Source organism: Coregonus clupeaformis, chromosome 12 (assembly GCF_020615455.1).
Source record: "Coregonus clupeaformis isolate EN_2021a chromosome 12, ASM2061545v1, whole genome shotgun sequence".
Classification (NCBI taxonomy): domain Eukaryota; kingdom Metazoa; phylum Chordata; class Actinopteri; order Salmoniformes; family Salmonidae; genus Coregonus; species Coregonus clupeaformis.
In genome coordinates, this window is record NC_059203.1 from 43,163,936 (window position 1) to 43,189,914 (window position 25,979).

General features: G+C 42.4%; 2 protein-coding genes across 4 annotated transcripts in view; one reads left to right on the top strand and one right to left on the bottom strand.

The window, feature by feature from the left end:
• Nucleotides 1–18,521, top strand: part of LOC121578261 (metabotropic glutamate receptor 6-like) — a 40,443-nt gene extending 21,922 nt beyond the window's left edge. Inside the window, exons 3-12 of the mRNA XM_041892492.1 lie at nt 8,201–8,417; nt 8,575–8,710; nt 8,866–9,020; nt 9,155–9,295; nt 9,406–9,606; nt 12,367–12,506; nt 12,762–13,385; nt 13,559–13,870; nt 16,938–17,173; nt 17,308–18,521. Of these exons, the coding sequence (XP_041748426.1) occupies nt 8,201–8,417; nt 8,575–8,710; nt 8,866–9,020; nt 9,155–9,295; nt 9,406–9,606; nt 12,367–12,506; nt 12,762–13,385; nt 13,559–13,870; nt 16,938–17,173; nt 17,308–17,311 (2,166 nt within the window). The 3' untranslated portion in view covers nt 17,312–18,521. The remainder of the gene's footprint in view (nt 1–8,200; nt 8,418–8,574; nt 8,711–8,865; nt 9,021–9,154; nt 9,296–9,405; nt 9,607–12,366; nt 12,507–12,761; nt 13,386–13,558; nt 13,871–16,937; nt 17,174–17,307) is intronic.
• A 1,184-nt stretch (nt 18,522–19,705) lies between these two features.
• On the bottom strand, nt 19,706–25,498 carry LOC121578674 (TRAF-interacting protein). 3 transcript variants are annotated; one of them, XM_041893058.1, is made up of 16 exons: nt 25,457–25,498; nt 24,258–24,369; nt 24,060–24,117; nt 23,834–23,920; nt 23,662–23,701; nt 23,417–23,544; nt 23,227–23,321; nt 23,003–23,116; nt 21,688–21,775; nt 21,495–21,584; nt 21,275–21,363; nt 21,004–21,159; nt 20,852–20,900; nt 20,563–20,670; nt 20,294–20,344; nt 19,706–20,092 (listed from the first exon to the last, which is right to left on the bottom strand). In XM_041893058.1, exons 2-16 carry the CDS (start codon nt 24,353–24,355, stop codon nt 19,979–19,981), a joined length of 1,365 nt encoding a protein of 454 aa, XP_041748992.1. In that variant the 5' UTR covers nt 24,356–24,369; nt 25,457–25,498; the 3' UTR covers nt 19,706–19,978. The 3 variants fall into 3 exon arrangements, with proteins under 3 accessions (XP_041748992.1, XP_041748990.1, XP_041748993.1); XM_041893056.2 differs by lacking the exon at nt 25,457–25,498 and adding an exon at nt 25,117–25,446; XM_041893059.2 differs by lacking the exon at nt 25,457–25,498 and adding an exon at nt 24,629–25,089.
• Nucleotides 25,499–25,979: the final 481 nt, after the last annotated feature.

The window sequence follows — 25,979 nt, forward strand, 5'->3', positions numbered from 1 at the left end:
CTGCAAGTCATCTGGTGACTGAGTTGATGTGTTACAGTGGGGGAAAAAAAGTATTTAGTCAGCCACCAATTGTGCAAGTTCTCCCACTTAAAAATATGAGAGAGGCCTGTAATTTTCATCATAGGTACACGTCAACTATGACAGACAAATTGAGGAAAAAAAATTCAGAACATCACATTGTAGGATTTTTTATGAATTTATTTGCAAATTATGGTGGAAAATAAGTATTTGGTCACCTACAAACAAGCAAGATTTCTGGCTCTCACAGACCTGTAACTTCTTCTTTAAGAGGCTCCTCTGTCCTCCAATCGTTACCTGTATTAATGGCACCTGTTTGAACTTGTTATCAGTATAAAAGACACCTGTCCACAACCTCAAACAGTCACACTCCAAACTCCACTATGGCCAAGACCAAAGAGCTGTCAAAGGACACCAGAAACAAAATTGTAGACCTGCACCAGGCTGGGAAGACTGAATCTGCAATAGGTAAGCAGCTTGGTTTGAAGAAATCAACTGTGGGAGCAATTATTAGGAAATGGAAGACATACAAGACCACTGATAATCTCCCTCGATCTGGGGCTCCACGCAAGATCTCACCCCGTGGGGTCAAAATGATCACAAGAACGGTGAGCAAAAATCCCAGAACCACACGGGGGGACCTAGTGAATGACCTGCAGAGAGCTGGTACCAAAGTAACAAAGCCTACCATCAGTAACACACTACGCCGCCAGGGACTCAAATCCTGCAGTGCCAGACGTGTCCCCCTGCTTAAGCCAGTACATGTCCAGGCCCGTCTGAAGTTTGCTAGAGTGCATTTAGATGATCCAGAAGAGGATTGGGAGAATGTCATATGGTCAGATGAAACCAAAATAGAACTTTTTGGTAAAAACTCAACTCGTCGTGTTTGGAGGACAAAGAATGCGGAGTTGCATCCAAAGACCATACCTACTGTGAAGCATGGGTGTGGAAACATCATGCTTTGGGGCTGTTTTTCTGCAAAGGGACCAGGACGACTGATCCGTGTAAAGGAAAGAATGAATGGGGCCATGTATCATGAGATTTTGAGTGAAAACCTCCTTCCATCAGCAAGGGCATTGAAGATGAAACGTGGCTGGGTCTTTCAGCATGACAATGATCCCAAACACACCGCCCGGGCAACGAAGGAGTGGCTTCGTAAGAAGCATTTCAAGGTCCTGGAGTGGCCTAGCCAGTCTCCAGATCTCAACCCCATAGAAAATCTTTGGAGGGAGTTGAAAGTCCGTGTTGCCCAGCGACAGCCCCAAAACATCACTGCTCTAGAGGAGATCTGCATGGAGGAATGGGCCAAAATACCAGCAACAGTGTGTGAACCTTGTGAAGACTTACAGAAAACGTTTGACCTGTGTCATTGCCAACAAAGGGTATATAACAAAGTATTGAGAAACTTTTGTTATTGACCAAATACTTATTTTCCACCATAATTTGCAAATAAATTCATTAATAATCCTACAATGTGATTTTCTGGATTTTTTTTTCTAATTTTGTCTGTCATAGTTGACGTGTACCTATGATGAAAATTACAGGCCTCTCTCATCTTTTTAAGTGGGAGAACTTGCACAATTGGTGGCTGACTAAATACTTTTTTTCCCCACTGTACCTGATAGGTAGGTCTCCATTGCAACTGTTATCTTTAAAGTCTGTCTTCTATTCTGTTGGTTGCATTTCCATTGCCATCTCTTGCTTCTTTGTTCTCGCTTTGTAAGCTCAGAGATAGATTTCTCTTCTCCCTTCTCTTTTTTTCTTCCAGTATCTCTCCCTGTCTTTTTGCAGATGTTCCTGGTATCGTATAGGATACTTTTTTATTTTGTTTCTATGTCTGTGCTGTGCTGTTTTATGTGGCATCTTCTAAAAACAAAGAAAAATACTACTTAGTTTTCAACTTGTGCACACCTTGGAGCATTTTCTAGATTAAATTAATTTAAAACATGATTAAATAAGCCTAAACTAAAAATGAATGTAATTTCCTCCACGTTCTGTCATTTCCACCACAGTTAAGTTTGTGATGGAAATGACTGATGGAAATTATGCTTCTACAGTTATTGGAGAAAAATGACAGGCTGTTTAGCATGCTTTGGCTAGTATTACAACAAGCATATAGTTTACACTAAATACATAAAATATACAAAATTCTACCACAAATTAAAGATATTATAGCCTGTTTGGAAATGACTGACAAAAAATATTCTCTATACACATTTTGACATTCTACATTCATGAATTGGAGACATTCATTAGAACAAATAACTCATTTAACATAGTAAAGAGCCAACTGGCTACATAGACTGCAATACAGATAACTAGGCGAGATGAGTAGGGTGTATCTGCGGACCGCAGATGGGGCGCAACAGTCTGTCCCCATCCACCTCAGAGTTAAAGCTGCCTCTCTATTATTATACATTACCCTAAACAATGGGATTAATTGCTGAATTAACTCAGGAACCACATCTGTGTAGAAGCACCTGGTTTCAATATACTTTCTATCCCTCATTTACTCAAGTGATTCCTTTTATTTTGGCATTTACCTGTATGCACATTTCTAGAGTATGCACAATTACTCAGTTAAAGTGTGATGTCCACAGTCTGATTTAATATGCACAGTATCATCTCTCAGAGAGAATTTATAAAAAATCTATATTTGAATGACTGTTCTCTAATCACAGTACATAATATTCTAACATGACATCTGAACTACATGTTCTTTGTGGTATTTTATTGAATTTCAGCACAAACATTTGACTTGAGAGTACACAAACATTGAGATTGAATTGTAAGAGCTATGGGAAGGGGCTGGAAGTAAGACAGGGCAGGGTCCAGTGCCAGTTCAATTATAGAGCAGGATTCTATGAATGGAGAGTGCTAGTGCACCTACTAAACAATACTTAGCCTACTGATGCTTTGCCATCAGTAATTTCAGTATATTCTGAATGAAAATGTTTTACACAGAAAAGGAATGTGGCATATCACCTTGACATATCATGTCAGCGACTCTAATTCAGTTCAGTTATGATTGTTTTATGCCAATGATAAGGATTACAACTACATTTGAATGAAAGCCTAGATAATTGTGGTCTAAATGTTCCTGTCATAAAAAGGTTAGGTTTGTCTATGGGGTTGAGGTCAGAGATCCCTGGATATGTCATTGAACTCAACACGCATGGTACTGACAATTTACATGGCAGGGCCAAAGAACCAGTTAGGGTTGCAACATAGCATAACAGTCTACATACAGTACCAGTCAAAAGTTTGCACACACCTACGCATTCCAGGGTTTTTCTTTATTTTTACAATTTTTTTACATTGTAGAATAATAGTGAAGACATCAAAACTATGAAATAGCACATATGGAATCATGTAGTAACCCAAAAAGTGTTAAACAAATCAAAATATATTTTGTATTTGAGATTCTTCAAATAGCCACCCTTTGCCTTGATGACAGCTTTGCACACTCTTGGCATTCTCTCAACCAGCTTCATAAGGTAGTCACTTGGAATGCATTTCAATTAATAGGTGTGCCTTCTTAAAAGTTAATTTGTAGAATTTATAATAATAATAATATGCCATTTAGCAGACGCTTTTATCCAAAGCGACTTACAGTCATGTGTGCATACATTTTTAAGTTTCCTTCTTAATGCGTTTCAGCCAATCAGTTGTGTTGTGACAAGGTAGGGGGGATATACAGAAGATAGGCCTATTTGGTAAAATACCAAGTCCATATTATGGCAAAAACAGCTCAAATAAGCAAAGAGAAATGACAGTCCATCATTACTTTAAGACATGAAGGTGAGTCAATACGGAACATTTCAAGAACTTTGAATGTTTCTTCAAGTGCAGTCGCAAAAAAATGTCAAGCGCTATGATGAAACTGGCTCTCATGAGGATCACCACAGGAATGGAAGACCCAGAGTTACCTCTGCTGCAGAGGATAAGTTCATTAGAGTTACCAGCCTCAGAAATTGCAGCCCAAATAAATGCTTCACAGAGTTCAAATAACAGACACATCTCAACATCAACTGTTCAGGGGGACTGTGTGAATCAGGCCTTTGTGGTCGAATTGCTGCAAAGAAACCACTACTAAAGGACACCAATAATAAGAAGAGACCTGCTTGGGCCAAGAAACACGAGAAATGGACATTAGACCAGTGGAAATTAGTCCTTCGGTCTGGAGTCCAAATTTAAGATTTTTGGTTCCAACTGCCGTGTCTTTGTGAGACGCGGTATGGGTGAACGGATGATCTCTGCATGTGTATTTCCCACCATAAAGCATGGAGGTGTTATGGTGTGGGGGTGCTTTGCTGGTGACACTGTCTGTGATTTATTTAGAATTCAAGGCACACTTAACCAGCATGGCTACCACAGCATTCTACAGTGATACGCCATCCCATCTGGTTTGGGCTTAGTTGGACTATCATTTGTTTTTCAACAGGACAATGACCCAACACACCTCCAGTCTGTGTAAGGGCTATTTTACCAATAAGGAGAGTGATGGAGTGCTGCATCAGATGACCTGGCCTCAACCCAATTGAGATGGTTTGGGATGAGTCGGACCACAGAGTGAAGGAAAAGCAGCCAACAAGTGCTCAGCATATGTGGGAACTCCTTCAAGACTGTGTTGGAAAAGCATTCCAGGTGAAGCTGGTTGAGAGAATGCCAAGAGTGTGCAAAGCTGTGATCAAGGCAAAGGGTGGCTATTTTAAGATTCCCGAGTGGCGCAGTGTACTCCCGCGTGGCGCAGTGTTTCGAATCCAGGCTCAGTCGTAGCCGGCCGCGACCGGGAGACCCATGGGGCGGCGCACAATTGGCCCAGCGTCGTCCAGGGTAGGGGAGGGAATGGCCAGCAAGGATGTAGCTCAGCTGGTAGAGCATGGTGTTTGCAATGCCAGGGTTGTGGGTTAGATTCCCACGGGGGGCCAGTATGGAAAAAAATAAATTAAAACAAATAATGTATGCACTCACTTGACTGTAAGTCGCTCTGGATATGAGCATCTGCTAAATGACTAAAATGTAATTCTAAAATACAGTGGGGGAAAGAAGTATTTAGTCAGCCACCAATTGTGCAAGTTCTCCCTCTTAAAAAGATGAGAGAGGCCTATAATTTTCATCATAGGTACACGTCAACTATGACAGACAAATAGAGATTTTTTTTCTCCAGAAAATCACATTGTAGGATTTTTTATGAATTTATTTGCAAATTATGGTGGAAAATAAGTATTTGGTCACCTACAAACAAGCAAGATTTCTGGCTCTCACAGACCTGTAACTTCTTCTTTAAGAGGCTCCTCTGTCCTCCACTCGTTACCTGTATTAATGGCACCTGTTTGAACTTGTTATCAGTATAAAAGACACCTGTCCACAACCTCAAACAGTCACACTCCAAACTCCACTATGGCCAAGACCAAAGAGCTGTCAAAGGACACCAGAAACAAAATTGTAGACCTGCACCAGGCTGGGAAGACTGAATCTGCAATAGGTAAGCAGCTTGGTTTGAAGAAATCAACTGTGGGAGCAATTATTAGGAAATGGAAGACATACAAGACCACTGATAATCTCCCCTCGATCTGGGGCTCCACGCAAGATCTCACCCCGTGGGGTCAAAATGATCACAAGAACGTTGAGCAAAAATCCCAGAACCACACGGGGGGACCTAGTGAATGACCTGCAGAGAGCTGGGACCAAAGTAACAAAGCCTACCATCAGTAACACACTACGCCGCCAGGGACTCAAATCCTGCAGTGCCAGACGTGTCCCCCTGCTTAAGCCAGTACATGTCCAGGCCCGTCTGAAGTTTGCTAGAGTGCATTTGGATGATCCAGAAGAGGATTGGGAGAATGTCATATGGTCAGATGAAACCAAAATATAACTTTTTGGTAAAAACTCAACTCGTCGTGTTTGGAGGACAAAGAATGCGGAGTTGCATCCAAAGAACACCATACCTACTGTGAAGCATGGATGTGGAAACATCATGCTTTGGGGCTGTTTTTCTGCAAAGGGACCAGGACGACTGATCCGTGATCATGACAATGATCCCAAACACACCGCCCGGGCAACGAAGGAGTGGCTTCGTAAGAAGCATTTCAAGGTCCTGGAGTGGCCTAGCCAGTCTCCAGATCTCAACCCCATAGAAAATCTTTGGAGGGAGTTGAAAGTCCGTGTTGCCCAGCGACAGCCCCAAAACATCACTGCTCTAGAGGAGATCTGCATGGAGGAATGGGCCAAAATACCAGCAACAGTGTGTGAAAACCTTGTGAAGACTTACAGAAAACGTTTGACCTGTGTCTTTGCCAACAATGGGTATATAACAAAGTATTGAGAAACTTTTGTTATTGACCAAATACTTATTTTCCACCGTAATTTGCAAATAAATTCATTAAAAATCCTACAATATGATTTTCTGGAGAAAAAAAATCTCATTTTATGTGGTCCTCTGTAGCTCAGCTGGTAGAGCACGGCGCTTGTAACGCCAAGGTAGTGGGTTCGATCTCCGGGACCACCCATACACAAAAATGTATGCACGCATGACTGTAAGTCGCTTTGGATAAAAGCGTCTGCTAAATGGCATATTATTATTATTATTATTTTGTCTGTCATAGTTGACGTGTACCTATGATGAAAATTACAGGCCTCTCTCATTTTTTTAAGTGGGAGAACATGCACAATTGGTGGCTGACTAAATACTTTTTTCCCCCACTGTATACTTTGATTTTTTGAACACTTTTTTGTTAACTACATGATTCCATATGTGTTATCATAGTTTTGATGTCTTCACTATTATTCTACAATGTAAAAAATTGTAAAATTAAAGAAAAACCCTTGAATGAGTAGGTGTGTCCAAACTTTTGACTGGTAGTGTATGTATTTCTTTTTTTTGATAGACTGTCTGACTGCCATAATTAATTGATTTCTGAAGATACATTATGGCATCCTTGTCTTTTGGAATTAGTGTTGGAATGTAAATATCTGAAATGTATGTTATCATTGATCATCCACCTCTGGCCTGCTAGCTCCCCTACCTCTACAGAAGCACAGTTCCCGCTCAGCCCAGTCAAAGCTATTTGCTTCTCTGGCACCCCAATGGTAGAACAAGCTCCCCCACGACGCCAGGACAGCAGAGTCACTGACTACCTTCCGGAGACACTTGAAACCCTACCTCTTTAAGGAATACCTGGAATAGTATAAAGCAATCCTTCTATCCCCCCCATTAAAAAAAGTAAGTAAGTTATTAAATAAGTTGAATGCACCAATTTGTAAGTCGCTCTGGATAAGAGCGTCTGCTAAATGATGTAAATGTAAATCACATCAGTGTTTGGTGTATTGAATTTTACCCTCCCAGACAGATTATATAGTAGGAGCCATACTGTATATGGCATAGATATCATAGTAATAGATGAATGTTCTCACTAGAGGGAAAAGGTTAAAGTAAAGCAGCAAATTTAAGCTGCGTGTGTCATCAGAATTTAATATATTGTATGGCTTACAGCTGAGATATGGTAACCTTGTCTCTTGATCTGTCTCTCTCCCTCTGTGCTTAATGTAATTTGACTAAAACCCATATAATCCTTCCAGATAATCTGTGAAATGGTTCTCTCTCTCTTCTCCTCTCTTCACAACCCTTTGTGAGTCTACCTTTCTCTACTCGTCCCTCTAAAGAACCTCTCATCAAGCCATGGGCAGGCATTAGTGGTGTGTCATTAAGGAAGTAGCACATCAGTAAATTAATCTTCTCATCCATTTTTTTTTTTCAAACAAATGCTTTTACAGAACTGAAACTTACCATCTGTATGACGTTGGCTTTTATGGCTGACATAGACCAATAGATAAAGCTCTAGAAATATTACAATGGATGAATGTCGCCATGTCCCAGTGGATTACATTGGCTGGACAAGTGAGAACTATTCAGTACTCTCAATTATAGTGTCATTTTGGTACAAAATGACTGGCAACGTGTCATCATAAGGTATTATGTGGTTTGTTTAACAACGGTGTCTGATTTTTCCAGACAAAGATTGATTTGTTAGTAACACATGGTGTCTGGTGCTGCAGAGAACAGCCCACATGGTTCAGTAACTGTCCAACATCCATTAACCCTCCTTTTGAATCGAATGATTGTCTCCAGTCTCTTCTTAAAACCATGCAGCCATTAACATGTAACATCTGTATCTTTCAGATCCCCCAGATTAGTTATGCGTCCACAGCTCCAGAGCTGAGTGACAAAAGCCGTTATGAGTTCTTCTCCCGCGTGGTCCCTCCTGACTCCTACCAGGCCCAGGCCATGGTGGACATCGTCAAGGCTATGGGGTGGAACTACGTATCTACACTGGCCTCAGAAGGAAACTACGGTGAGAGCGGCGTCGATGCCTTCCTCCAGATATCTCGAGAGGCAGGTTTGTACCAAATTATAGTGCCAAATTTAAATGTTCTGGTGTAGCCTAACCATGGCCAACATGGTGTTAGAACTGATGGTACTGTATGGGGAGGATTTGACGTCCAATGGAGGAGCCGCCTTGGTTTGGATCTTGTCTTTCTTCTCCCTTCATTCAGGAGGTCTATGCATCGGTCAATCCATCAAAATCCCTCGAGAGCCGAAACCAGGTGGGTTTGATAAGATCATCAAGAGACTAATGGAGACCTCTAATGCTCGTGGGGTCATCATCTTTGCCAATGAGGACGACATCAGGTTAGTGGCAAACTAGTAGTAACTCCTCCTTTCCTTTCCCTAGGAATGTTGTCACATAACCACCATGCTACTTGTTCTCTAAGCACCCCAGTTCCTATATACTCTAGAGCTAATGAAGGTACAGTGTGCTAATGCATTATCACCACTTATCACAGACGTGTCTTGGAGGCAGCAAAGCGAGCCAACCTGACGGGTCACTTCCTGTTTGTGGGCTCTGACAGCTGGGGGGCCAAGAGCTCTCCCATCCTGGACCAGGAGGATGTGGCTGAGGGGGCTGTCACCATCCTCCCCAAGAGGGCCTCCATCGACGGTAAGGCAAACACGAGAGATATTGCAGAGATACATTATATTTAGGTATAAAATATGACTTTAGTGGGTGATGGGAAAGTTTGGGAAAGTCTTAAACATATGGTGATAGTGATGCTCTGTTGGTCCTTTGCCCAGGGTTCGACAACTACTTCACCTCAAGATCTCTGGAAAACAATAGAAGGAACATCTGGTTTGCAGAATACTGGGAGGACGACTTCAAATGTAAACTGACTCGACCAGGTATCAAGTACGACCTTGGTAGGAGAAAATGTACAGGTAGGAGAAGAGGTTATTTCTGACATATTTCAATTGTTTATCTCAAATAAGCAGATTTGCTTACAGGCTACACTGATTTTAACCACTGTATGCACCCTTCCTCTCATCAGGTGAAGAGAGAATCGCTCAGGAATCTCAGTACGAGCAGGAAGGGAAAGTACAGTTTGTGATAGACGCAGTGTATTCCATGGCCCATGCCTTACACAGCATGCACCTGGACCTCTGTCCGGGCTTCATGGGCGTCTGTGAGAAGATGGACCCAGTAGAAGGGAGTCAGCTGCTCCAATATATTCGCTCAGTGAACTTTAATGGTGAGTTGGAAATGTAGAGACCAGGGGTTGTTAAAAAGGGTCTTGAGCGATTCCATTGGAGCAGCAGTTAATCAGGTCTGGGAACATTCAATAAACTTTGGATAGAAGATTCATTTTCAAAGTCGATCAACAGACTTTTCTTTTTGCTGTTGCTGTCTCAAATCAGATAATACTCTTGATAATTGAAATGATATATATTTTTTAATTAATTAAATGTCCTGGTTTCATTAAGCCTTTTCCACTCCTGGTTCCCATCACATCCCATCGGAGAGGTCAGTCTGAGAGGTCAGTCACTCCAAAACAGTGTGGATGGAGGTCAGTCTGAAGACAGCACTGCACTCTGCTTTAGCCTTGCAATCTCTGCTAATGTACTAAGCCACAGTACACAGCACATCTCTTCAATGCACTATTGTTCCCCAGGGCTGCCTCTCTTCTTTCTTCATACACAAGAAACACTATTTTCATCTCCATCTTTCATAAAAAAATATTTTGATTGGAGTCAAGGAGCTTTCTATGAAAAGCATAGCTATTTCCTTTTCCCTCTTTGTGGATGACCTTTGCTTGTATGGAAGCCCTCTCTGATTGAATGCCTGAAGGGAACAGGTAGGAACAAATCTAATCTAATTTTATTGGCCACATGCGCCGAATACAACAGGTGCAGACATTACAGTGAAATGCTTACTTACAGCCCTTAACCAACAATGCATTTATTTTTTTATAAAAAAGTAAAATAAAACAACAAGCAGAAAGTGTTGAGAAAAACAGAGCAGAAGTAAAATAAAATAACAGTAGGGAGGCTATATACAGGGGGGTACCGGTGCAGAGTCAATGTGCAGGGGCACCGGCTAGTTGAGGTAGTTGAAGTAATATGTACATGTGGGTAGAGTTAAAGTGACTATGCATAAATAATTAACAGAGTAGCAGCAGCGTAAAAAGATGGGGTGGGGGGGGTAGTGCAAATAGTTCGGGTAGCCATGATTAGCTGTTCAGGAGTCTTATGGCTTGGGGGTAGAAGCTGTTGAGAAGTCTTTTGGACCTAGACTTGGCACTCCGGTACCGCTTGCCGTGCGGTAGCAGAGAGAACAGTCTATGACTAGGGTGGCTGGAGTCTTTGACAATTATGAGGGCCTTCCTCTGACACCGCCTGGTATAGAGGTCCTGGATGGCAGGAAGCTTGGCCCCAGTGATGTACTGGGCCGTACGCACTACCCTCTGTAGTGCCTTGTGGTTGGAGGCCAAGCAGTTGCCATACCAGGCGGTGATGCAACCAGTCAGGATGCTCTCGATGGTGCAGCTGTAGAATGTTTTGAGGATCTGAGGACCCATGCCAAATCTTTTCAGTCTCCTGAGGGGGAATAGGCTTTGTCGTGCCCTCTTCACGACTGTCTTGGTGTGTTTGGACCATGATAGTTCGTTGGTGATGTGGACACCAAGGAACTTGAATCTCTCAACCTGTTCCACTACAGCCCCGTCGATGAGAATGGGGGCGTGCTCAGTCCTCTTCTTTTTTTTTCCTGTAGTCCACAATCATCTCCTTTGTCTTGGTCACGTTGAGGGAGAGGTTGTTATCCTGGAACCACACGGCCAGGTCTCTGACCTCCTTCCTATAGGCTGTCTCATCGTTGACGGTGATCAGGCCTACCACTGTTGTGTCGTCGGCAAACTTAATGATGGTGTTGGAGTCGTGCCTGGCCATGCAGTCATGGGTGAACAGGGAGTACAGGAGGGGACTGAGCACGCACCCCTGAGGGGCCCCCGTGTTGAGGATCAGTGTGGCAGATGTGTTGTTACCTACCCTTACCACCTGGGGGCGGCCCGTCAGGAAGTCCAGGATCTAGTTGCAGAGGGAGGTGTTTAGTCCCAGGATCCTTAGCTTAGTGATGAGCTTTGAGGGCACTATGGTGTTGAATGCTGAGCTGTAGTCAATGAATAGCATTCTCACGTAGGTGTTCCTCTTGTCCAGGTGGGAAAGGGCAGTGTGGAGTGCAATAGAGATTGCATCATCTGTGGATCTGTTGGGGCGGTATGCAAATTGGAATGGGTCTAAGGTTTCTGGGATAAGGGTGTTGATGTGAGCCATGACCAGCCTTTCAAAGCACTTCATGGCTACATATGTCAGTGCTACGGGTCGGTAGTCATTTAGGCAGGTTATCTTAGTGTCCTTGGGCACGGGGACTATGGTGGTCTGCTTGAAACGGGGTCTGCTTGGTATTACAGACTCAGTCAGGGACATGTTGAAAATGTCAGTGAAGACACTTGCCAGTTGGTCAGCACATGCTCGGCGTACACGTCCTGGTAATCCGTCTGGCCTTGTGAATGTTGACCTGCTTAAAAGTCTTACTCACATGGCTACGGAGAGCGTGATCACATAGTCATCCGGAACAGCTGGTGCTCTCATGCATGCTTCAGTGTTGCTTGCCTCAAAGCGAGCATAGAAGTGGTTTAGCTCGTCTGGAAGTCTTGTGTCACTGGGCAGCTCGCGGCTGTACTTCCCTTTGTAGTCTGTAATAGTTTTCAAGCCCTGCCACATCCGACGAGCATTTGTGTTAAGGCAACAGACCAGAGAGTACATAAAAATAGCATAATGTATGGAAAGGAACCCTCAGCAGGAAGAATCTTATGCTCAGCTTTGCCCTGGTTGCAGAAGACACGTGCCTTAGGTTCACCTTAGGTTTCATTTTTCTTTGGTCAAAGGTAAAGGCATTGCACTGCCCAATATCGGGTAGCCCTGTTTAAAATGATTGCTCCTCTATCCAACAGGCAGTGCAGGGACTGGGGTCATGTTCAATGAGAATGGAGATGCTCCTGGTCGCTATGACATCTTCCAGTTCCAACTCTCCAACACCACCAACCCTGGCTACCGGTGTATTGGCCAGTGGACAAACCAACTGCGACTCAATGTAAACATTTGTTTTGGTCTATTAGATTTTTCGATGATGATGTTCACTTTATCAGTGTTGCTATTGCATTGAGGAATGTACTGTTTGTGTTTTGAGTTAATCACCTTTCAATTTAACCAAACTCATTCCAGTTATTCTTGCACTTTTATTTAGCTCCATTTAGTCACTCATCCTCTTTCTCGCAATAATGACATGATATGACTACTTCAGGAGTTCACTTGATGTTCTTTAGCATTGTCTCTGTTTCTGTTAAAGGCTGAGGAGATGCAGTGGTCGGGTGGGGACCGTGCAGTCCCTGACTCGGTGTGCAGTTTCCCCTGTGAACTAGGAGAGAGGAAGAAGATGGTGAAGGGTGTGCCCTGTTGCTGGCACTGCGAGCTGTGTGACGGATATCAATACCAACTGGATGAGCTAAACTGTGACATGTGTCCCTTCGATATGCGTCCCATGCCAAACCGGACGGGCTGCCGATCCACACCCATCATCAAGCTGGAGTGGAGCTCCCCCTGGGCCATCATCCCTGTGTTCCTGGCTGTCCTGGGCATCCTGGCCACCTCCGGATGCATCCTCACCTTCATCCGCTTTAACGACACCCCCATCGTCCGGGCCTCTGGCCGTGAGCTCAGCTACGTTCTCCTGACAGGCATCTTCCTCATTTACCTGATCACCTTCCTCATGATCGCAGAGCCCAGTGCCCCGGTGTGTGCCTTCCGCAGACTGCTGCTAGGCCTGGGCATGTGTATTACCTACTCAGCTATGCTCACCAAGACCAACCGCATTTACCGTATCTTTGAGCAGGGCAAGAAAGCAGTCACGCCACCTCCGTTCATCAGCCCTACTTCTCAGCTGATCATCACCTTTATACTCATTGGAGTGCAGGTGAGTGGGTTCCTGCCTCTCTCCTACTGCATGTGATGAAAACAAGGCAGTAATACAACAGTGTTTGTTAAAGACACAGGAAATGGTGTCTGGAATGGTATACAGTAGAATTAGATTAATCTGCTGAATCATGGGCCAAATCAATCTTTGGATCATTCTCTGTATCTCCACAGTTACTTGGCGTTTTCATCTGGTTCGGAGTGGTGCCCCCACACACCATCATAGACTATGAGGAGCAGCGGCCGCCCAACCCAGAGTTTGCACGTGGGGTCCTAAAATGTGACATGTCCGACCTGGCCCTGGTCCTCTGCTTGAGCTACAGTATCGTGCTGATGGTGACCTGCACTGTGTATGCCATCAAGAGCAGAGGGGTGCCAGAGACCTTCAACGAGGCCAAGCCCATTGGTTTCACCATGTACACCACCTGTATCATCTGGTTGGCCTTTGTGCCCATCTTCTTTGGTACAGCACAGTCTACTGAGAAGGTTTGAAAATCAATGTCATATTTCTATATTTGCTGGTATTTATCCATTGGCAGAGAAAGTAAATGTTTTATATACTTAAAAATGCAACCCTAGAACTATGTTTTCTAAAATAGGTTCTAGAGCTACCTTCTCTATTGAAGAACTGTCAACACTGTTATCAAATGTTAGTTTGTTACCTGTCATATCTGATGTTTTTTCCATGAGGCGTTCACAGTATGTTCAGCATCCTCTTCATTGAATGACAGAGGAACAATGGTCAGGATTTAAAAGAAGGAAGTACACTATATATACAAAAGTATGTGGACACCCCATTGAATTAGTGCATTCGGCTATTTCAGCCACACCCGTTGCTGACGGGTCTATAAAATTGAGCACACAGCCATGCAATCTCCATAAACAAACATTGGCAGTAGAATGGCCTTACTGAAGAGCTCAGTGATCTTCAACGAGGCACGGTCATAGGATGCCAGGAGAACGCTACCTGCCCGAATGCATAGTGCCAACTGTAAAGTTTGGTGGAGGAGGAATAATGGTCTGGGGCTGTTATTCATGGTTTGGGCTAGGCCCCTTAGTTCCAGTGAAGGGAAATCTTAACGCTACAGCATACAATTTATTATATTTATTTATTATACATTTAGCAGACGCTCTTATCCAGAGCGACTTACAGGAGCAATTAGGGTTAAGTGCCTTGCTTAAGGGCACATCGACAGATTTTTCACCTAGTCGGCTCGGGGATTAGAACCAGCGACCTTTCGGTTACTGGCACAACGCTCTTACCCACTAAGCTACCAATGACATTCTAGATGATTCTGTGCTTCCAACTTTGTGACAACAGTTTGGGGAAGGCCCTTTCCTGTTTCAGCATGACAATGCCGCCGTGCACAAAGCGAGGTCCATACGGAAATGGTTTGTCGAGATCGGTGTGGCAGAACTTGACTGGCCTGCACAGAGCCCTGACCTCGAACACCTTTGGGATGAATTGGAACACCGATTGCGAGCCAGGCCTAATCACCCAACATCAGTGCCCGACCTCACTAATGCTTTTGTGGCTGAATGGAAGCAAGTCCCCGCAGAAATGTTCCATCATCTAGTGGAAAGCCTTCCCAGAAGAGTGGAGACTGTTTTAGCAGCAAAGGGGGGACCAACTCCATATTCATGCCCATGATTTTGGAATGAGATATTCGACAAGCAGGTGTCCACATACTTTTGGTCATGTAGTGTATGTTCAGACTAGTAGAGTGTGTTGTTAAATCAGTCAGCCTGAAATTATCCAACCCCCAGGTGCTTTTAAAGTATTTTCACCTCTGCAAATGGAAATGAAATGTATCAGAGGTCTGAAAAGAGGTCAGATGAGCTCAGGGACAAAATGGGTCTCTGAGAGACAAAAAAATACCCATACATGCTATTCAGTTACACACTTAGAGCTTAGAACATCTAAATATAGCATCAATAACATTTAGTTGTCAGATCGCATTAGTTTCCATTTATTATCAGAAAGTATTACAATAGTACAATAACTGTGGAGTGTTATTAGATAGGAATGCAGGGGTATTGATGTATTAGATTTTGAGAGGTACTCAGAAAGGTGCAAACAATTGCAAGCTGATCATTAGGGAAGTGTGAATGAAAGGTATTGGCAAACTTAGGGGGTTGGCTAAGTTTTTACGTTTTCAATACAATGTGTATTGTTTTGGTGCAGATGGTTGACTTCCTTGCTGATGCACCTGACAAGAAAAGATCCCGTTCTGTTCTGGATTGCCTGGATCTCATTAGAACTGTTCTCTGTCATATTTCAATGACACTTTGGCTGCGTTCAGACAGGCAGGCCAATTCACATCTATTTTTTCACTAATTGGTCTTTTGACCAATCAGATCAGCTCTAAAAAAAGATATGTTGTGAAAAGATCTGATGTGATTGGTCAAAAGACCAATTAATGGAAAAAATATTAGAAGTGACTGAGGCATACATACATACCGTACCTAGCACTAGCCTGGGGTCAGTAATATCTTTAAAGGTAAACTCTGCGAAATGAAGTTGCTGCGAGTAGCACCGCAGATGTTGAGATGAGCGAGATGCAAGACATCGCTCTCACACAGTCACACACAGTATCTGCGCATGTGCACAGGTTTGCTTCACGCTGTTACAGCGTGGTAGCCAGGGCACCAAAACAGTAGAGAAGTTGAGCCTCTCACTTCAACGCTCTTAGTTGTTGCGGAAATTGACCCACTATGCTGGTTACTTTCTGCATCTACGTCATATCGAGTCAACCTTTCAAATGAATGGCTGTTATGAACGGTGCTCCCTGGTCATCTATGCGTTGCCACATCAGTGATGGCCAAGACATTGAGAGCCAATAAGAAACATGACGAGAACAGAGAAGATAAGTGAGGGATATTGTGCCATGTAGCTATGTCTTAAAAAAAATAAAAAATTATGGCATGTATTTCTTAATTTATTAATGACGTGTACTGCTTTTGAATTGTCAGTGCATCGGATTCAGACCACAAGTCTGTTCTCAGTATTGTTGTTGCCCACCTGACAACAGAGGAACAACACAGTGAATAGATGCTGAAGGCCCATAAATAGAGCACCACTCCTCAGTGCATATACTGGGTTATAAATCGTTCATCCCAGGCTAAAAACACACCTGTCTCCTGAACATTCAAATGAAGAAACAACGTCTGTATACTGTGTACCTCTGAGATTTCACATCCTATTGCTTATTCTTACAGTAATTAGACATAATAAAGTCATGGGGATTGCCAAGGAAAATGTAAGACAACCTCCATACATTATTATTATCATTATTATTATTTATTGAATGTACAGTTTTACTGTATTCTCAGAATACTATATTCTCATTCTCAGGTTATTCTCAGATTAATAGTTGGAATGATAGGCATAGGATAGAAAGGAAAATGATTAAAATGAATATTTTGAGTTGTGAATGCAACACAGGCAATTAATGTAGTACTCAGCCAGGCAATCCAAACCCTATTGTAAAATGTCTAGATTTATACTGAGGTTTTTATTATTAACTTTCACGCTGCTTTCCCTCTGCTCTAGATGTTCATCCAGACCACTACCCTGACGGTGTCCATGAGCCTGAGTGCCACTGTGTCCCTGGGCATGTTGTACATCCCTAAGGTCTACGTCATCATCTTCCAACCGGAGCAGAACGTGCAAAAACGCAAGCGCAGCATCAAGGCTGTGGCTTCCACAGTGACCTCACAACTCTCCCAGAAAGAGGACAAGCAGAATGGAGAGTCCAAAAGTAGTGCCATAGTGCCTGACCGATCACAGTGAGTAAAGCAGAGGCGGTATCCACTGATCCTTCACCTGTGTTACTGTATGTATTCACAATGATATAGAAACAGATTAGTGTTCATTTTTCAATACGACTATTAGTACTTGTCTCTCTCTTCAATCACTTTAGATAACCCAGCAGGAAACCAGAGATGAATACGACTCCTGGCACCTAACCGATGACAGCTTAGAATGTTCTCTCTTGGCAAAGCACTCCCTCACATGCGGAGAAGGGGCCAGCTTTTGATCAATGGTGAAGGCTACACTGTCACATGGGTGGAATGGAAATAAAGGAAAATGGAGATGCGACATTTTCTGTCATTTGAAATACACACTCACTGACTCGCCACATGCTGTGACCTAACTGTAAATGGAACAGTTGATGTATTGGATCATCCTGGATCATCCTGATTCCTGAACAGAACACAATGAACATTATGGACAGCTTTGCTAGATTTCAGGACACAGTCTCCTTTTACAGTAGGATATCTCAAAGCGACCATGGCAATGAATTAGTTATCTTTGATTTCTCTCCTCAGGACAATTAGTTGGATCAATAGTTAATAAAATGTTAAACCTTTTCCTGACTAGATTATCTAAAGTAGGATCTTTTGAGAACAAACTTAGTTGTTTACTTGATTTATCAGCACTGCATCATGGGTTGTGTGTTTGTGTGTACATTATACGAATGTTTCCACGATACTGTTTGTATGGGTGTTACGACTTTGATGCATTGTTATTTTTTACTGATTACATTGGAAGGAACTAGCTTTTCTATGCACCACTTTATCCTGGAATAATTAGTGTAGAGTTATTGAATTAAATAGTGGTAAAGAGAAAAACAACTGTAGGGAATTTTGATTAATGACATCAATACTACCAGATCTCATGTAAGGTACCATTTTAATATTATATAATTTACTGTTAATGCTTTTGTTTAGTTTGGTGTTAATTGCTTTAGCAGGAATGATTTGTTTGTGCTGCTACATTCTAAATAGGAAACCAGTGGTTCTGAACAGGATATTGTGTTCTGAGACAATTAAGTTGTTGGAATCACAACAACGTATGGTAGACGCTAGACAACAATGTACTGTATGGCATTTCTGTAGATTGTTCCAAATATCTTTACAGTGCTGCTGGTGTTGCGATTATGAGAACAGTTTATGGTAACACTTGATTTCACTGAGAATATCACTGGTTTTAGCATTAATGATCACTTGTGTTCTTCAATATTGTGCCATTAAATCACTGGTTTGTGTTCTCAAAATGTATGGAATGTTACAAGTTTTCCTTAATTTAAATTATATTGTGATTTTATTTGATGTAAACCTATTTGAAAATGAATACTGTGGCACTGTAATGGTCGACAAAATCACGATAGCCCAGTTCAGGTCACAGTCCTAGAACACAGAACACATGCGTGTAGCATTTACTCTGTGCCGAGGGGTATTGCGTTCTGATTTTGTCCAAAAAAATATTTTTTTTTTGGTTTGGCTGGGATTATTGTACTCCTGAGTGGCGCAGTGGTCTAAGGCACTGCATCGCAGTACTAACTGTGCCACTAGAGATCCTGGTTCGAATCCAGGCTCTGTCGCAGCCGGCCGCGACCGGGAGACTCATGGGCGGCGCACAATTGGCCCAGCGTCGTCCAGGGTAGGGGAGGGAATGGCCGGCTGGGATGTAGCTCAGTTGATAGAGCATGGCGTTTGCAACGCCAGGGTTGTGGGTTCGATTCCCACGGGGGGCCAGTATAAAAAAAAATGTATTCACTAACTGTAAGTCGCTCTGGATAAGAGCGTCTGCTAAATGACTAAAATGTAAATGATTGTTAGTTTTCAGGAAAAAAAAGGTGTTTGACATTTTTTTAGTCATTTTATCTTGATGGGTGTTTTTTTTTTTTATCTTAAAATACTGTGAATACGAAAATATAGATAAACCCCAATAATTCCACCCTTGTACTATTGTACTTCTATAGCTGTAGCCATTGAGGCTGCCATCATGCTTACATTGCCACCTGCTGGAGCTTTATTAAAAGTGTACAGTAAAACGGCAATGTACTGGCTAAGTAACAACCATTCTGTAGCATGGAGAGTGGACTGTATGGCACATTACTGGACCATGCTGTGGAGAGGATTTCTCTGCTACAGTATAATGAGATGCATAGTGTGTAGACTGAAAAAAAAAATACATAGTTTAAAAAAAAACTATAGTTTATTATTTCACAAACATACGCGATCTTACGCAATAATCAAGTAAAAGTATGCATCTAAAAAAATAAATAGCACTTAAAACAAGAGAATGATGTTCTGGGGAAGTGGAAAACAAATATTCAATACAATGCTGTATTACAATATTCAGACAGTGTTAGTAAAACAAGAAATGTTCAAGTGCGAAAGATAAGATGTTTTTGTAATGTACAACAGTCAAATGGCTGGCATTTCACAGATGCTAATAATCATAATGCAGGAAAGTTCAGTCAGCAGATAACCTCACACTCAATTATATGAAACAAATGCCTCAACACAAGATTACTACACACAGAGTTTAATGATGAGCCAAAGGAAGTCTCAATACATCAAAACAAATATTCTACACCAAAACATCTGCTGTGCCCATTCATGCCCAAAGCTCAGAGCGAGCCCTCAAGTAAGACGTGCAAACTAAAGTACACCATAGTCCTTTTACTTGACCGGTAAACCTATTCAGGTTGCTCCTCTCTCTATTGTTGCAGAAGGGCTGGTCCCTAGTGTCTGAGGTGCATCTGACACGCATGCATTAGTCAGGGATGGACAGGTCACAGGTCACTCCAAAAAACTGTCCAGAGTAAGGCAGGTGGAGATCTTGGGAGGAGCTGGTCGGGAAACCTTTTTTCTCTTTGCCTTCATCATGAGCGGGCGAATCTCTGACAAAGGAGACTGGTGTGGGTGGCCGAATTCAGGAAAATGGCATTCACCTGTTCCTCCCCTATTGTTTCCTATGAGATTAGTTACAGCAATGTATAACAGACATTAATCAATAGACATCATAGAGGATATAATACAGTCACAATATGTACTTCAACACCCACTTCAATGAGAAACACCGGTCAGGAAACCTGCATTTTAAGAAAAGGATACAGGTTGGAAGAATTTGGTTCTTCCTCCAAGTCCATCATAACCACTTCTGATCTGGAATATGAGAGTCATACATTTTGTCATGTCATTGACAGTAACATGACAGGGATGTGGGTCATGTTTTAGAAGTCTTTAGGTGGAATGCACTGTACTTGAATACTGTAATTGAGGGTGTGAAAATGTGGAACAGGCCCGTAGTAAGAAAAATACCAGAATAATCATACAGTAACTGTAGTGTTGCGAGGGAAATACAATAGAGTCAGGTTACTTACAGCTCCCAGTTTACTCCTCTGGGGGTCCAGCATGCTGCCGAAGGTCTTCTTCCTGAACAGAATGGAGTTACGGAAGAATGTATCCATGGGTGCCGCCTCCTCTCTGGCCTGGGAGAATTCACAAACACAGAAGCTTATGGCATGCCATGCACACTAATGTACAACATGCCTAGCTTTAAAATGTTACATTAGTCATTTCGCAGATGCTTCTATCCAGAGCAATGTAGTCTACACAAAGTCAGTACATGTGGTGCATGTTTTAAGTGAACCCTTGGAAGTGGTAAAATACCTTGCTTCCAAACGAGGCGTCACGGTGTTTGGTTGGCGAGGACGACAACCTGAGAAACAAAGAACATAAGATAAATACTTCAGGAATGTTTAACAAATAAGTGTCAGGAGCATATGTCCCTTGTCAATGACACACTGTAGAGGGAGACTCACGTGGCTGGGTCCAGACGCATCTTTTTGGATGGGACCTGTGACGGCCTCTTATCCACCGGTTCAGGTGTGGTGATGTCAAAGGTCATGTTGAGGTCAATGTCCTCACTGTTGGCAGGCTGGTGGAGACGGGGCTGTTTCAGCTCCACTGGGGCAGGGCTGAAAGACAAGGGGGAAAGACCCCTATCAGTGACTAACACCAGATCAACCAAGAAGTTCTCTATATATTAAGTAGCATGTGTTGTGTAGAAAATCGATTGGTGAAGTGACAAACCTCTCGAAGACTAGTCGGCTCAAGGCTTCGTTAGTGCGGGTTGGTGTGCTCAGGGTCTTTTGAAGAATCTCAACTTTTTTCTTCAGACTCTAACAGTGTTAAAAACACAAAGTAGTGGATAGTAAACTCAGATTGTCAACTAAATTTGTATTTTTATTATCCAAATATAACATCGCTTATAATTTAGTGCTAATCATTTCTAGAATTAGGGGCACGTTACAGTGATCTCTTTGTCTGCGTTGGTCAAGTCATTTTGGACAGCTTTCATGTCATCCTTGGTCCTGTTCATTTCCATTGTGGCTTTCTGTAACTATAAAGATAAGAGAAACTGTCAGTCTCAGATTGGAAGTAGGTGAGACATCCCTCATTATCACAGAACATTTCAATGAATGCATTTTGTTTACATGCATTACCTTGTTGTTTGAAGCAAACACCTCCCTTTTGAGCTTTTCAGACATTTCATTTGAAGATCTGAGGCTCCCTTTAAGGTTGTCATACTCTCTGCAAAGGATAATAGCAATTACTTGATAAATATTAGGGGTGTAACGATCCATCTACTACATCGATGTATCGATTTATATTCCTATGATCCAACTACATCGATCTGTGCTCGGCGAGTTGGCCTTTTGGACAACATATATCAATCTAACATCGTTTTAAAATTTAATAAATCGATTGTATCGATACTAGGAAATAACCCATTGGATTTAAGCACGTCAGACTTTATATGGATGTTTTTTCTTAGCACTTTTAATGATAAAGGCTTTAAACATCACTCGATTCAGTCTGCCTATCCGTGACGTCATCGCCCCGCGCCAGCAGCAGCGCAAAGACAACAAAACATAGCATGGCGGACGACAGAGGAGAAGCCGACGAGCGAGAAATTATCAAGCCACCATTGCGGTCCTTACAAGAAACAGGAATCTAGGAAACTTCACCTGCACTGTCCAGTATCCAGGTATTTATTTCAGTCACACTGTTTGAATTTTTGGCTAAAAGGTTACTGAATCGATTTCAAGTCACTGAATCGTTTCGGATCGTATCGTTCTAAATGAACCAATATCGTCCTTGAATCGTATCGACAACCACGAATCGTGATACAAATCGAATCGTTGTTAAAACGAATCGTTACACCCCTAATAAATATCCTTACAAAACACTTTTGCCCTGACAATGTACACTGAGTATACAAAGCATTAAGAACACCTGCTCTTTCCATGACAGACTGACCAGGTGAAAGCTATGATCCCTTATTGATATCACTTAAATCCACTTCAAATCAGTGTAGATGAAGGGGAGGAGACAGGTTAAAGAAGGGTTTCTAAGCCTTGAGACAACTGAGAAATGGATTGTGTATATGTGCTTTTCAGAGGGTGAATGGGCAAGACAAAAAATGTAAGTGCCTTTGAACGGGGTATGGTAGTAGGTGCCAGGCGCACCGGTTTGAGTCAAGAACTGCAACGCTGCTGGATTTTTCACACTCAACAATTTCCCGTGTGTATCAAGAATGGTCCACCACCCAAAGGACATCCAGTTAACTTGACACAACTATGGGAAGCATTGGAGTCAACATGGGCCAGCATCCGCGTGGAACGCTTTCGACACCTTGTAGAGTCCATTCCCCGATGAATGGAGGCTGTTCTGAGGGCAACTCAATATTAGGAAGGCGTTCCTAATGTTTGGTATACTCAGTGTATAGTGCAAAAGTTTGAGTTTGACCTTCCTTACTTCTTGAGAGAGATGCAGTAGATGGAGAGCTGCTCCACGGCAGCCTGACCAACACCCATGTCACTGATCATGGACTCCACCTCAGCCCTCTGACCCTGTAACACCACATCCAGACTGGGAAGGACACACACACACACACATTAGTAACATATACAAGCCAGCACAGTATGGTTTGGGTCAGCACAATAGTGTGAAAATTATTATTGTGTGAGTCTGTGGGCTACCTCTCATATGTTTTCATTTTGGTCCTGAGTCGTCGGGCCTCCTCCTTAGCAGCCTGAGTCTCACTCTGCTGGTTTTCCAGGTATTTCATCTGTTTCTGAAAGTCCCAAAACCCTCAAAATGTTAGAGACATGTCAGGTAGAAAGGAGCATGTAAATACATTTGGCTTTGTTTGACAACTTAACATCCTACCCTGAGAGCTGAGCAGAGCATCTCTTTCTCGCCAATCTCCTTCCTAACACTGTCCAGGTCTTTCTTCTGCCTGTCCACAGTCTCCTTCAAGCCCTCTACCATCTTCAGTCTGTCCCTCCAGTCTCTCTCTGAGGATAGAAATACAAGTCAATGTTTCAACCGTCCAAATGCAAAAAATATTTACACCATCATAATGACACGTGGTCTATCAAAGCAAGCATCAGTTTTGTTCACTGGCCTCTTACCTTTGGTACTTAAAACAGCTTTCATTCTATCGAGCTCGTTCTGCAGAAGGAAAAAATGAAACAGTAAATAAGCGACATCATACAATATCCCCAATTCACATGCCATGACAATGTTCTATTCAATGTTGCCACAACATGAGTAAAGACTGTAGTCCTCCTGGTGTAGGCCTACCTGCAAACACTCTGGATCCGCAGAGGATCCCTCTCCTTCACCACCAATGTCAAAGAACAACTTGTTGATAATGTGTCTGGTGCTAACCTGAGGGGAGAGACATAAAGATAAACATGTAGAACAAGTATTTGTAGGGTTATTTTGAGATGAATGGGATATATGTAATGTGTGTAGAATGAAACACCAGTGTTCAGAAGGGGTCACCAGTATTGCAAGTTAGTTCTACCTGTTTTCTACATTGTGGACATGTCTTGTTGGGGGCAGTCTGAAACCACTGAAGAAGACTGTAAGCAGAGGAAGGGGTGAAAAGTTACACACAACTGACATTTAACAATAGCTAGACAACTACATTTGGCTAGAGCACAAGTACTGGCTAGTCATAATATTTCCTTAATGTAGAGACTGACTGTCATTGGTAACTCACCATTCATAGTGGAAGGTGTGCCCACAGTGGATGGCAGCCACATCTCTTGAGTGATCGAAGAAATCTGAACAGATGGTACAGTAGGCACGAATAGGCATTTTTGAATACCACCCTGTCAAGAAAAAAGCAAGTTATCATGTTTGTGTTCAACATGGTCATGTTTGCTGGTTCTATTGTTGTTATCAGCTACCGGTAGCTAAGTTGCTAGCTAGCTAACGTTAGCTAGCTTTGTTATATTGGCAATGGTTATCTAACCAATAGTTAACAAACTAGCTAGCTGGCTAGCTCGCGTTAGCCAAGTAGCTAGCTGTTAACCCTCATTGTCACCTACGATACAGCAGGTTAGGTTGCATACATTCGCCCGTACTTACCTTAAAGCTATTGCGTATATGTTAAATTAATACTTATATTATTCATTGCAGTTCTAATAATTCTCGAATCCTGTTTACACCTAGCTAGCACACACGCAACACTCGCGCCGCGCAGTTCGAACGTAATAGTCCCCGCCCCTTGTGTGTGTACGTAATCATCAAAATGGTACGTTCAGATTTGTCTGCTTTCTTTCAGTCTGAGCTTTGCAGTGAAAGAGATTAGTCTAAACTAAACCGTCGCATTCTTTTAAAACTTGAAATAGTGTTAACCGCCACAAAACTAGCGAGTTTTATATAAACGAATCTACGGCAATCAAACCCTGGTGAAGTGAAAATACAAGCATTCGGGAACGTACCCAATATGCGCAAAAATGGGGAGAAAATACTTAATTACACATGGTACAATGATAGCGAAACTGGGGTGTATTCATTACGCCAATTCTGTTGCAAACCGTTTCTTAAACGGAACGAAACGGGGAGGGACCTACCTGAATTTGTCGAAAAGAAACTCGTTTTCGTTGCAAAACGCAACTGTTTGTACTAATGATTGCACCCCTGTACCTCCGTGACCTGTCAGAAAATGATGTGCTAGCCAGCCTTAGCGAGTGGTATTATTTTACACATAAGGTGTGACACTCAACGGTTTACGATAACGTTACAACATTCAACATGCATTTTAATTCGACTCGAATAAATTAAAGGTAGCTATGCATTAAGAATATTTTGTGTAACGTTACACGCAGGAAAATGCATTAGCTTCTTAGCTAACTATCCTATTTAGCTGCATAGCTAGCAGCTAAGTGCTGTCCAAAGATGTTCATAACTAACCCAAGATAGACCACTGCCTGTCGTTTGCAATGTAAACAAATGAGTCATAGTGGGCAAAAGGAGAGGGTAGAGCCAATCAGGAGCTTGCGAGATCCTATTGGCGTGTTCCAGCATGAATTGGCATATTTCCGTTAGGGAACGCCTACTTTGTGAAGGGCATGTGTGCAATATGTGCAGTAACTCAATTCGCCCTTGCACTCCTTCTAAACAACGCAATTAAGATAACAGATTTTAGTTTTGGGAAAAAAACTGTATTGAGATCAAATGTTTAATCAATGAGAACATTTGAAGAATGTAGCTAGGCCAAAATTAATTAATTAATCTTCTCCCACTGCCATATCTGGAAGTGAGTGGAAACGCCAAGCAAATGTTTCATATTTATACATCTGGCGAAATATCTGTCTCATCGTTTTATCTGTGTGCTGTCTCAGCAGGTCAGGAACAGCTCAAAGAAGATCAGGTCAAGTTGTTGACATTGTGGTGTGACATTATTGCCATAGAGAATGATAAAGGCCTCTAGTGG

What these genes read in the sequence shown, in the direction of transcription:
- LOC121578674 (XM_041893058.1), bottom strand. Translation starts at nt 24,355, where the DNA reads ATGCCTATTCGTGCCTACTGTACCATCTGTTCAGATTTCTTCGATCAC. An exon ending in TGCTCTGCTCAGCTCTCAGG is followed by an intron (nt 23,322 to 23,416) that starts GTAGGATGTTAA and finishes TGGGACTTTCAG; the next exon opens with AAACAGATGAAATACCTGGA. An exon ending in TGTTTGCTTCAAACAACAAG is followed by an intron (nt 21,585 to 21,687) that starts GTAATGCATGTA and finishes TTATCTTTATAG; the next exon opens with TTACAGAAAGCCACAATGGA.